The following is a 13690-nucleotide window of genomic DNA, read 5'->3' on the forward strand; positions in this document are numbered from 1 at the left end:
GCCGCAGAGTTTCTAATGATCTAATCATTTAACTAGGCTATTGTATCAGACAGAACGCTGACAACGTTGTCAGATGGGGGAGGGGTGCTGTCGGTAAACTGTGTTGTTTGGGCCATTCATCAATCAAATAAAGTTCTCTTGATATATTTATAACACTATGGTGACAACGCTCTTGCGCCCGTTCAGAGTATGGGAAGGCATTGCAGAGTCCCCATTGACTTAAAGGACAGCCAATGAGGAAAAGGTCACAACTAGCGCAGCAACTGAATATAGACCATCTTGCATTCACAACCTGGTAAAAAACACTTTTAGGAGTAATGCTGTTGTGCAGACTTTTATTCTTTAAAACTGTTACTCTGTGTCCAGCACCAGCAACGAACTGGATGTGCGCAACCCACTTCTGAACTATATAGAATGTGCACACCATTCAAAGTAATAGGGCAACAGAACATAACATGGCGGCCCGCGTCCATTGAGTTCAATGGAGAAGTGGCGCCATGTTATCTTCTGTTCCACTTTCTTTTAGCTGGAAGGATGAATCGAAGAAAAGTCTTTGGTAGAAGCCAGCCTGCATTTATTAACCACCAAACAAAAACAAGCCAACATAACTCTGCAGGTAACAAACTTAAATTCTGCTTGTTTTTGCGCGTTCAGGATGTTTCTAAAACAGACACAAATCAGACTGAGTCCTTTGCTAGTGTCTCTGACTACCAAATCAATGGACCTGACTGCTTTTACATTGCCTATATTCAACACAAGCATGCTGCACAGGATGCCACCCCTTGGCCCTCGTCATGTACAGCAAACCACACCCCCCAGCACCAAGTACTTTCCTCAAACAGAGTAGAGTAGAAGGGTGGACACAAAGAAGTGGACAGCTACACATAACTGCCAAGTAAAATTAATCTGAGGACCATATACTATTTCCTAACACATTGACGATATGGTAAGTACCCTAAAATTGTGATGAAAATTATAATAACAAAGAAAAAGAAAACTAATAATAATAATAATAATAATATTATCTGGAATTTATGTAGCGCTTTTCTAAGTACTCAAAGACACTTACATGTGTGTGGGGGCCAGGGGAGAGGTCAATAAAAAGAGAACAACTCAGATAAGCAAAACTATATAAAAACCTTTATTATCAGGAAGTGGGTCATGACAAATCTTGAGGCCGAAAACAGTCAAAACACAGAACAATGTAGTTCTGCAATTTCCTCCTATTGCAATGTAAGACAATGTACTATATGCAACACTAGAAAAAAATGTTGGAGAAATTGCATGGGCTAGCTGAAAATAAATATAAAAACAATGTGTTTTGTACAAATATAATTTGAGAAGAATGTACCTTCAAATGTACAAAAAGTAGACATACCGTAATTAGCTTTTGTGTAGAATGTAATTTTAAAAGTACAAAAAGTTTAAGTGGAAGTAGTCAATTATATTAATTTAAAAGTATATACATGTTTAGTAGACATGCCATTTGAGTGGAATGTACGTTTAAAGTATACTGTATGTCCTGTGGTGACAGCTGACACAGCGTGGCAGAGAGACAATTGGCGACGAAAGCCTGGAGAACTGGCAAAGCCTTGGCTCAGGGGGCTTTGGAGAGGTCTTACGGGCCAAACACAAGGACTGGCACTTTGAAGTGGCCATTAAGCTGCTTCATGTTGGGTAATGATGAAAATGATCAAAAAGCTAAATCATTATGATGGGGATTTTATCTGCAACTATTAATTAGGTTGATTATTTCACACTAATTACTTTACTAATTACTATCAAAGTCAGTTTCATGTAACTGTGTAAATGCTGTCTCTCTCTTCCTAAACTGGCCCCTGCCATTCTGCAGCTCTGACACCTTGTGTCCCGCCCTGGGGCGAGAGGCTGATCTCATGGACTCTGCCACCATTCAGTATTTTCCCAGGGTCTATGGGATGTACCAGGGCTATCCCCCCGGCCTGGGCGTTAAGAGGCAGGGTATAGTAATGGAGTTGATGGAAAGAGGCTCCCTGCAGTCCCTACAGCAGGCCCTTTCTAAGCCCCCACCCTGGCCCCTGGTTTTCCGCCTGGCCGACCAGGTGGCCCTGGCTATGAACTTCCTGCACAGTAAGAAAATACCACTTGTGCATATGGACCTGAAACCAGGCAACGTATTACTGGATGCCAACTTAAATGCTAAGGTAAATATCGAATCCATCCATCTACTTTTGTATTCAAATTAATCAGGGAGCACCCTGTTCGCTCTACCAATTAATGCCATGACAACCGACAGTTTGATTACCATCTCAGGCCAAATTGCATATTGCCACATGTTTATCCTCACTAGGTCTCTTCAATTTCCTACTTAAATAAAAGATGTCTAAAACATTTTCGATCCTCTTTATTTCAATAGATATCAGATTTTGGCTTGTCTAGCGTGTCCACCAGTGTTTTGAAGACCAGCGACAAAGGTGACCATGGAGGTACTGCAGCCTACACACCCCCTGAGGCTTTTGAACGGGCATACAATCGTGTTCGCTCTTATGATATTTACAGGTAAACTCTTGAACAAAAGCGATTGATAGAGTTCAAATTGCTTTCATTATTTATGAAAACCGTTTACAAACCATTTTCAACCTTCTGTTTTCTTTTTCTTTTTTACCCCTTTTTATTAGCTATGGTATACTTCTGTGGACCATTATTACTGGAAAGGAGCCCTATCCAGGTAAATTATTCCTTATTGCATTTTAATACAGAAGCACATATAAAGTTTATAAACATATATGTACTCTGCAGTATATAGTATTAGAGAATAGAGTTTAAATGAAGTGGTTGTGGATGAGACTCTATTTCTCACACGTTCAAATGTGGGATAGGAGAGGAAGTTTCACTTCCCACAATCAACAAGTTTGCTTTGTCATATTTGTTAATGAGCCTCAGCCTTTCACCTATCTATACTGATTAAGTTTTACATTTTTGCTGTGTAAAGTTTTTTGAAAGCTTTACTTTTAGACCATTGATGTTTTTTTTCTTCTTCTTAATCTAAACCACAAAAAATGAGCCAGAACCTTAATTGTAGCTCTTTCCAAATCTTTCAAACAAACAGCCACATGCACACACAAATATATTTCCTGTGTTTTATGTAGGGGCGAGTGATTACAGCCTTCTGGCCTTCAGGATTAAACAGGGAGACAGACCCGATCTTGACAGAATTGATCCGAAAGACGCAGATGGATTAGAAGAGCTGGTTGGCCTCATGAAGAGGTGCTGGGATGCTGAGTCCACTAAGAGACCCTTGTTTAGAGGTGAAATTACATCAATACTCAGATATACAATTGGCACAGCCTTCTTCCAGCTTACTAAAATAAAATGTCTGGCTATACAATTATATTATACATTTCAAGTCTGAAAAAATATCATTTGGACATACAATATATGTGAGAAATATTTTTTAAAGGCCAGAATATATCTATATATCCGTAGCTTTTGAACATGATTTACAGGTTCAGAATATATTTTTAAATTTGGGGCAATTTTTACAAATTTAATTATTGTAATAATCAAATATTTAGTATACATCTTTACTTATTTGCAGCACAACATTCACTCTGCTACATAACTACATAACATAATGTCTACATAACTACAGCATGTACAGTATTTGAAATTCTTTCAGCATTTCATGGTGGTTTTCCTTTCAGAATGCATTGAAGTGACAAGTCATGTTGTTTCAAGGAATGCGAAGGGAATCAATAAGGCTGTCTATGAAGTCTTGACAGAGCTGGTAGGTACAGTACATGCATTCTAATTTTCCTTTGTTACAAGAAAAATAACCTTGCTGTGAATTCACTCTGTTTTTATAATACTATTGCTCCAGGACCAAGTGGACGGACAGGAGTGTGTACTACCAAATAGCTACAGTCTACCACCAGCTATACCTTCTCTGCCAGTTGTCAGTAGCAGGTCACAAGGTATATGTCTCTTCATGCATACTGCACTAAAACTACTTTTGATGTTATGATTGTATAAATTATTAATTGTGTGTGTGTGTGTGTGTGTGTGTGTGTGTGTGTGTGTGTGTGTGTGTGTGTGTGTGTGTGTGTGTGTGTGTGTGTATTAGAGGACTTCACAGTAGAAAGATTTGGTTCTGAAATGGACTTGCAGCCAAATCTGACTTGTATCAACAACCAAAATAGTACAATTAATTGAATTAAGCCTGTTCTGAGTGAACTCAAGGACAAATCAGACCCATTAGTCCCATCAGATTATACAGTATGCAAGAGTGAGTGAGTGCGTGCGTGTGTGCGTGCGCAAACACACACACACACACACACACACACACACACACACACATACACACACACACACACACACACACACACACACACACACACACATATGTGTATAAATATATATATATATATCATGAATAATGAATACTTTGAAATACTAAAAATAAAACAAATCTACACCTCTTTCAACAGCAGTGTCAAGAGATGTCAAAGTGGATCATGGTGATTTTGGAAAAAGTAAAGAACCCTCAAAGCAGGTAAAGGCTCAACCTTTGTCCTCCATACAGCTTTCGGATGACCACGCACAGGTCACGACTATAGGTTACTACTGGCTGTGTAGCCTACTCCATTGAGGGAAATGGATCAAAACTACCATGAAACTATGCAATCTAACCCTATTGGATCGGATATTTTCAAATAGCCAAAGTTTAAATAGGGCTGAAGAGGTTAATGTATGTTTTGTAATAATAATCAATTGTATACATCATATGTATATCAATTGTTGAATACATCATTGTAATCTGTTGTTGTGCATAACACAACTGACTGACATGGAAGAATAGCTACTGTATTATCAACTAGAAAGTAGGCATAACTGGCAGTCCTGGACTCATCAGCTCACATCACGAAAATGTGAATAAAATGCATCTGATAAACGTCTAGTGTAAATTGGAACTTTTAGACATTTGACTGGTTTTCAGGTTAAAGACCACTACTGTAGCCAATACCAATACCATTAGACCAGGGGTCTTCAACCTTTTCAGGCCAAGGACCCCTATAGCTGAGAGAGAGATGAAGCAGGGACCCCCTCTATAATGTATAAAAGTGTGTTTCAGATTTTTCCCTCTACACCTATATCTCTTTGCCAAAAATAGCAGATCTACAAGCTCACAACGCCTCGCACGCAAGGCGTTGTGAGCTTGTAGATCTGCTATTTTTTGGCTAAAGTTCTCCCCAGAAAAGGGATGCTAAGGGTTCAAGTGGTTAACGTAAAAAAGAAAATCATATCACAAAGATTTGGCGGACCCCCTGTAGTAACTCTGAGGACCACCTAGGGGTCCCGGACCCCCTGTTGAGGACCCCTGCATTAGACATAAATGGCGTGCGTGGAGATGTAGAAGCCATCTGTGGCCTCTGAGTTTAGTTTTTTACTTCAGTTAACTGTATTTCTCTGTAAATATATAAGGTGCTTACCCGGTTGCCCCAAATGTTAACTCGTGCTTCGGAGTCTTTGTGCACTGTAGTCCGTATTTTTCAATAAAGAAGTGTTTTAATCCCGTCTCTGTCGGATTCTGTTGGAATTCAAGTTCCCTGTATTCCTCAATGGTCGGTAGTGACAGGGCGCATCCGGTGGAAGCCGGTATTACACTCAATGTAAACAGGAAGTAAACGAGGGGGGAAATGGCGTTCAGGCACAGACGGGGTTAAAACAACATATCTATTGAAAAAATAGATAGACTAATACAGTGCACAAAGACTTCGAAGCACGCGTTAACATTTGGGGCAACCGGGTAAGCACCGTATATATATAATTTGTACATGTACGGAGAAGTACGGGCTTTACTGGTGAAAGTGCAGGACACACTGGGGGGTGATAGCCAAGACTATCGTAGCTACGAAAGTAAAAGTAAGACTCGATAAAATACATCTATGATAGTCTTGATCTAAGGCTATGTTCGGAGTCCGGACTAACAAAAGAGAGACAAGAGAACATTGCACATACGTACCCCGTGACTGTATAGGTCTTTATTATAGCGCATACACAGTGTGTGCAGAGATCGTATGCACAGGCCACGTCATTTGCAGAAGTGTGGAGACTGTGGCAGTCATGTTATTTCACCCTTCATACACTAGATGGCAACAAAATGCTTTGCTTAATGTCATATCAAGAGCATCACTTTTAGGTAAACATTCTAGTTCAACACACCCAAGGTGACTTTCCACGTGTGATTTTCCACACCCAAGGTGACATTCCACTTTGCAGTTTACTGTTTTCTCTTCACTTTCGTTCATTAGCTTGTTAATAATAGCCACAATATTACATAACATACAACCACTAACCAATGTTAGTGTGTGTCCTCCAAAAGATGCTGGACATTGCAGATTGCCATAGCAACCGGACAAATGTCAATTTTTTTGTTTGTTGCTTTAATACCCCTTTTTCTCCCCAATGTAATCGTTATGCCAATGAATTACTCCATTTGTGTGTTGTCACTGCTGTTGTGCTAGTGAGGAGCCCCCACCGGGAGGACACCAGCCTGTAGGAATACGTGCAGTGACAAATATCACCCTCCCCGTTCCCTTCCCTCCCACCCCCAAACACGGGCTAATTGTGTCCGACAAAGCCAGATGCACCACAATGTATTTGAACCCACAACCTCCGAGGTGGTGGGGAGCCGTTTTTCCGTTGTGCCGCCCGAGCGCCTAATTATTAACCTTCTCAAACTCATCTCTATAGAACGTAAGAGAGTTAAGCTACTACTTAATGTGACCCAAAATCCCACCTCACTGCTCTCTCTGTGTCTCTGCGGTCTCTGTATCATTATGTGGTGACATTTTTCTGGGAGTGCACTGTGCAAACAGCCACACTCTCTCTCCACAGGCAACGCGGATAGCCTCTAGGCCTATTCTCCTCACACACCATTTACCATGAATTAAGAGTTGGGCTTAAGGCCTAATTAAATGTTGTATTGAGAGATTGAATGAAACAATAATTATTGGTTATATCTACATGAAATATAACAGTGGGCCAAAACACATCTTATTGTTGGTTTTCAGGTTAAAGACCACTACTGTAGCCAATACCACAAAAGACATACAGTATGTTGTTCAACAGTGATATGATTGAAATAACATGATTGTGTTTAACAGGATGCTGACGAGAGTTTGACTACAGAAAAAACTGATGCAGAAAAAGGTGAGCCTTTTCTGCTCTTGCTCTATTCAATTCTTGAATGATGTAATTAGTGAGTTGGTTGTTGACTGAAAGCGTTTGTCTGCCACAGTGTACATACTCAATATCTTTCAAATCTATAAATGTACCAATTGTTACACTAATATTTATGTGAGAATGTATGACAGAGCTTTATTTGTCATTGATATAATGACATCAGTGATGTTGCTAGGTTTTCAATGTAATGGGTCCTGGGATGCAAGGGTGGTCTTTTAGATGGGTCCCAGGGACATTTTATGGGTCCCCAATTACACGTCCCCCCCCCTATCGTTTTCTTTGATCTCCAATCTCCATATCTTCTATGCGTGTGTGACTGTGTACATTATATCCTGATGCAGTGGATCTCAACCTTTTCAGGCAGCGACCCCCCAAAATAATCATATTTTAACTGGGGACCCCCCACCCTGAGGAATTAGGAGTTGAGGCACTTAATTTAGTTTGATTCAGTTCCACAGATACATATTTTGAAAATAGCAGATCTAGATCAGTGCGACCCGTTCCTGCTTTTCAAGACCGATACCGATATATATACATATATTAAAAAATCATAAATATATTTTTTCAAATGTATATGATTCTGTAGTATTAGCACACCTTATGGTAAGAAATACTAGTAGTGGGCAACAGGTGGATTTAACATACCTTTGACCAATAGAATACATTTAATCATAGAACCTTTTAATCATTATTATTATTTTATTTTGTATTATTTATGAATGTATAATTTATTTTTACTATTTATTGTGTAGACTGAAAACACTGGCTTACAGTGGAAGTATTGGCAAATAAAGAAATAGGAATTCAAGAAATAATGAAGACAAATACTGACAATGCCTATGAACATTGGCTTGCAGTTATTGCACATAGTCAACATGCAATAATACTATTAGGCTTGTCATTGAGAAAGGAAAATAAAGTTGTCTTTTTGAGGAGAAGTGGAACCTTATAAGTCACTTTAAGTTTAGCATGAGGGAGAGGGTCTACCCTCTTCAGGGAATTAATTGTTATGATATCTCTAAGCTACAGAAAACATCCAGTTGCCTATTAAACATACACAAGACACAGACGATAGACAACCGGTTACTTACAGCTGCCATTAATTAGTGCTTTTGTTTGCCTTTGTGGTCAAATCAGGGTCAAATGCATAGGATCAACGAGCCATCGTTAACCTGCTAATGTTACACAGCTGATTGGCAACATGCGTTAATCCACCACTCACTCTGATCTCCAAGCAAGTGGGAGAACACTCTAAAATCGGGGATTTTACTTTGGCTGGTCAATTTAAGATGACAACAGCAACAAAGATTAGTAGTAGACCTGTATGTATGATGATCAGTTATTATTCCAGACAGTGGTCTATCCAAGACGTTTTAACACGTTTAAGAGCAGGTCCTCATGCCGTCTCTCTCTCTCTCTCTCTGTGTGTAGCGTAGACTAACAGCGAGGGGCTGTGCTGCTGCTTCTGCCACACAACGCCGTTTAACCGAGTTATACTTCTCCAGTACAACGGTGTCTAACCGGAGAGTTATACTTCTCCACCAACGGTGCCTAACCGAGAGAGTCCATGTAGATCACAGCTGACAAATATTATATATTATCGGAGCTAATCGGAGCTGCGTCCCATGGATGCACTAGAGTTGTCATGAATGCGTCCTTTCGCAATATGGTGCGTCAGCGACGCAGGACGCAGGCCTACGAGCATCTCTGATGACATATACATTTCTGTGATGCATTCATCTCAATCACTCTCTTTTTCTCTTACACGCAGCACAATTTGTGGTCCAGCGCAGAGCACAGTTGACTCAAAACGTTTCCACAGTCATGGCTATAGCAGACAGTTTAGGACCCATGGTCCATCCTGAACTCTATGCCAGGATTCAAGCCGAGAAGACAAGCATGGAACAAATGAGGACATTGTACACAACAAGGCTACAAACAGGGGGGATAAAAATCAGAGCGGCATTTTATGATGCCCTTAAACAGCACGAACCTCACCTGTTGGATTGATTGGTTGATTGGTTGATTGATTGATTGATTGATTGATTGATTGATTGATTGATTGATTGAATTTCTTTTGAGTATAAAAAAGGGAAAAAAGCACACATTGTCTTCCCTACAATGAATTTAGATGTCACAAGACATCTCCAATCGCCATGCTATGCGAGACTAAGGATAGTTAACCCTTTTTGGGCAGGAACCCCTATTTGTAACTATACCTTTAAGGACTGGAACCCCTTTTCTTGTTGGTTCTGGTTGGGTTCTTGTTGCTATGTACAGTATATAGCAACATATATTTGTTAGTTTTTCAGAAAATTTAGAATTTAGATTTAGAAGGCGTTTTTAGAATTGGCCTCAGGTCTACTGAGTATGGCAAAGGATGACAGCAAAAGGAAAATGAGAGCATCTGTGGCCTGTGTTTCTCAAATGGCAGTATGTGTACCCCAAGGGGTATGCGGAGTGTGGAAAATGGAACACTAAAACTTTGGGAAACTTTGTGTGAACCTGCCGATCTGTAAGCTGTTAAACCAAATTAAATGAAAAACCTGACACAGCACAGCTGTTATTGAATAGGTTACTTATTTACCATTATACTGTTTTATAAATGAAACTCTTTCACTCTATTTTTTATTTGTAATATTATATTCTTTAAAAGGTTTATTATTCATGTATAGCATTAGCCTATATGTATGCACCCAAAACGTTTGAGAAGCACTGATTTCTTCTCAGGGGAAATAGATTTCTTTAAGTCATTTAAATATTCTTTGAGGTTTTGGAAATTGCCATATGCTGTAGGCTTTTGCTGTTTAAGTGTGTGCATTTTTTTGTTCAAAGATTATTATTATTATTTATTTTTAGCCTACATCTTTACTTGTAGGCTAAAAATACTTCAAACCCATATGTTTTCATATTCTGTATAATCTTTGCGGTTTGCTGTTCATTATCTCCAGCCTGGGATAAAAAATTCTGTCATGGTTGTATATTATGTATTTAACTATTTATTTAGTTTATTCATTACCATGCATTGTTCTTTTGGACTCAGATACACTTAGCCTCTTCTGGTGTTCCGTTTAATTTCATGAAGTGTTTGTTGTCCAAATATTGTATCTTTCTGACCTGCTTTCAAGGTGTCCACATTTCTCTTTGTCAGATGTTCGTATAAGAAGATCAGTGTTTTTTGTCTATATAGAAAGAGAACGTGACATCACACCATTGAAAGTAATCCTATATTAAAATTGGCTAATGGGAGGGCCGGACCACTTCAAACTCAGTTCCTGCAATCTGTAAATATGTAGATAACTTGTTTGGCCTTTTTGTTGTTCTCTTGTTTGATCTCCCTTCCCACTTGCCCCCCCCCCCTTCTTCTGCCCCTCTTCTTTCTATGGAAATAATGTTGCAATGGGAAAGATGTACGAAAACTAATTTCACCCACTTTTTTACCTTGTAAACCTGTGATGTGACAATAAACCTTCTGATTCTTCTGATTCTGATTCTACTGTAGCAAATCAAGAAGGAGCGCCCCCTTTTGTGCCCATATATGGAGCTGACTGATTTGTTCGCGCTGATGTTATCACGACACATTGAGGTTAGACAACACACTCCATATTTGGGCGTAGCTGCATTGGGAAGCAGGCAACTTCCTGGACCTTGACAGAGTACTGTGTTTGTCTGGTGTGGGTAAAGATAGCTCTCCACCAAACAGACAGATTACTACAGACTACCAGTCGAATTAAGTTGGGAGATCAGTCAGTTGGAAGGTGTGGAAAAAGTTGCTAAATGTATCTTAGAGCCGACACCGACAGACGGCTACTATATGGTGCTAAAAATAGCCAATTGATGTCTTTTACAGTTACATAGAGGGAGAAAGGGGACAGACAGACAGACAGACAGACAGACAGACAGACACATAGATGGACAGAGCAGAGTGGGAGAGAAATAGAGTGAGAGCCTGGGAGGGTAAGAGGCTTTTCTAGTTCAATCCCTCAGTAACTGTCACAAGCAGTCAGTCAGTCACCTGCAGCTGATGTTACCTAGGACACAGTCACTCTCATGTCTAATACACAAGACTGGCACACGTACACACACACACACACACACACGCACACGCACACGCACACACACACACACACACACACACACACACACACACACACACACACACACACACACACACACACACACACACACACACACACACAATACATAGATAATGGACTCTAATCCTAATTCTGGTCCATTTGTATCGCCTATCTTCCTGTCCAATTGAGAGTTGTGAAATATTACATTTTTTTTTTTTGTAACTTATTTTTTATTGTTTTCCAGTTAGAACACTCAACAGTCAAATAAACAAGTATAAGATTGACACATAGACAGAGAAATAAAATGAAATGAAAATAAATAAAGTAGAAAAAAAAAAACATACAAAAAATTGTGTTGAGGTGGGCGTTATAATACAAAGATTAACCTATTTATGGATTACAGTATATATATATATATATATATATTTTTTTTTTTAACAACAATCAGTCAATGAATTACATTTCTCATCAAACAGTAAGAAGTCCATTTCTTCCATTTTTTCGCATATTGTTCCGCTCTCAGCCTAAGAGAGAAGGTCAGACTCTCCATAGAGTCTATCTCATTGACAACTGTAATCCAGTCTTCCTTGGTCGGTGGTGCGGCCTGTAGCCATTTCCGGGGTGAAATATTACATTTTAAACTTCATTAAGGCTTTATAGCACACTACATACATTGAGATGAAACAATGCACTTTACGCTAGGGGAAAGACATTAGGGGAAAGATTAGATAAGGCCAATTAAATAGAATAAAGCAAAAACATTAAATAAGCACTTTATGTTTGTTGTTTTGGTGTAGTTTTATGCCTCTATATAAAATAAGTATTTAAGTGATGTACTTTAGCTCTTCTTGACTCGATGATACACATTTGCTCTGGAAACATCAAAAGCCTGAATTTTTCACTTGAATGTGACATGTGTGGAACTGTTATATTTTCAACTTCAGGAAAGGACAAGCACGCACGTACGCACATGCATACAAAGATGCACTAACGCAGGCATTCATGCAGATGTGTGGAGAAGCCGGTGCATAGATACACAGAAACACATTTCTTTCTTCATTGGTGTTTGTCTCTCCCATCTCTTTTCCTTTCTCTGTCTCTTTATATTCTTGTCCCTCGCTCGCTCTCTCTCTGTCTCAGAGGACAGAACCCTGATACCAAGCTTTTGTCCTGGGATTTGATCCTTGTTTGTCTCAATTAGAGTTCTGTCTCCAAGAGAGCACTCATCACAAAAACACACCTCCTTAATCCTCAGAGGGAGAAGGTGTGTTTAAGTGTCATTGTGGCCCCTCCTTCTCTCCCTCAGTCCTACACCCTCATTTCACCCTTCCACCCCATCCATCCTGTATTAATGCTCCCAATCCTCTTTGTGGTAGAGTGACGTCTGCTGCTGTCAGACACAGAGTTAAGCTCAGTGGGGCACCGGGGAAGGAGAGTGACGAGTGGACTCAGCAACAACTGAGCAGAGCTGCTCTTCTGCAGGCCTCCACGGGGGAACTCGTCACTATCCCCTAGCCGGGCCTACTCTCACTGGCTACTGGGGATGTCCTGCACTCCTCCAACGGTTGTAAAGGATAACTCTCTGAGCTGTGCCCATATATCGGAGCTCTTCTGCAAGTCAACTGGAAACTTCCGGCCCTCTCATTGTCCTCCTGGCCAGGGACCGCACAGTGAGACTCTGGGGTCTTTGTGTCCTTGGAGCAGGTGAATGCATTGGGAGCCTTCTTCCAAGACACAGACACAAAAGGACTGCTGCAAATGTTTCTTTGAGAGGATTACTTTTTTTTTCTTCTGAGGCGCCACACAGTACAACTTCACATTTGAGTCTAAACTTTGAGCTTCCAATTTTGTATTATTATTGTACCCTGAACAGATAACAAAGGTTGCTTTGCTGCCTCATCAAGTGTATGCGTGTGTGTTTGGGGCTAGAGCATCAGGTGTTCATGAGTAATTGTTATCAGAAAGCTATTGAGGTGGAAGCTGTTAACTGTGTGCGTGCATGCTGACACTAGCTGCTACTCTTTGTGAGTGAGTGCATGCAAGTGTGTTTTGTGTATGTCAGTGCTTAAAGAGTGTGTCTGTGAGCCAGTGGGGGCCGCAGAGGCCGTAACCCTGGATTTCCCAGAAATGGAGAGTCATGGGAATGACCGCTTTGGAGACGGGGAAAGGGACAACTACCAGATAGACTACCGAAGGATTGTTGGGGACATGGAGCCTGCACGGCCACACCTCCCAACCAAAGAAGGGGAACATGCTCACCCCTATGGGCCCTACGCCCATGTCAACCCCCACGGACACGGTCATGAGACAGCAGCCCAGAGATACAGTGCCACACGCATCCAAGTTGGATATGAACCAGAGAGGTCAGACTCGAAACTATACAGACT

At 40.3% G+C, this 13690-nt stretch overlaps 2 protein-coding genes across 4 annotated transcripts in view; both read left to right on the forward strand.

Moving 5' to 3' along the window:
• The first annotated feature begins 820 nt into the window (after positions 1 to 820).
• LOC311047388 (receptor-interacting serine/threonine-protein kinase 3-like) lies at positions 821 to 10590 on the forward strand. Of its 3 annotated transcripts, XM_084060084.1 has the most exons (11): positions 821 to 946; positions 1535 to 1677; positions 1853 to 2183; positions 2396 to 2538; positions 2658 to 2707; positions 3129 to 3287; positions 3684 to 3766; positions 3860 to 3953; positions 4467 to 4531; positions 7146 to 7191; positions 8996 to 10590. In XM_084060084.1, exons 1-11 carry the CDS (start codon positions 944 to 946, stop codon positions 9232 to 9234), a joined length of 1356 nt encoding a protein of 451 aa, XP_083916210.1. In that variant the 5' UTR covers positions 821 to 943; the 3' UTR covers positions 9235 to 10590. The 3 variants fall into 3 exon arrangements, with proteins under 3 accessions (XP_083916210.1, XP_083916211.1, XP_083916212.1); XM_084060085.1 differs by lacking the exon at positions 2658 to 2707 and having other exon boundaries at positions 3160 to 3287; XM_084060086.1 differs by lacking the exon at positions 1535 to 1677 and having other exon boundaries at positions 878 to 946.
• A 2840-nt stretch (positions 10591 to 13430) lies between these two features.
• The window catches only part of impdh1a (IMP (inosine 5'-monophosphate) dehydrogenase 1a), a gene marked incomplete at both ends in the record, with an annotated part of 11924 nt that continues 11664 nt past the window's right edge, over positions 13431 to 13690 (forward strand). The window contains one exon of the mRNA XM_084059806.1: positions 13431 to 13666. Within this exon, the coding sequence (XP_083915932.1) occupies positions 13431 to 13666 (236 nt within the window). The remainder of the gene's footprint in view (positions 13667 to 13690) is intronic.

The sequence above is a fragment of the Gymnoscopelus microlampas genome (genome assembly GCF_963454915.1).
Source record: "Gymnoscopelus microlampas genome assembly, chromosome: 6".
Taxonomy (NCBI): Eukaryota; Metazoa; Chordata; class Actinopteri; order Myctophiformes; family Myctophidae; genus Gymnoscopelus; species Gymnoscopelus microlampas.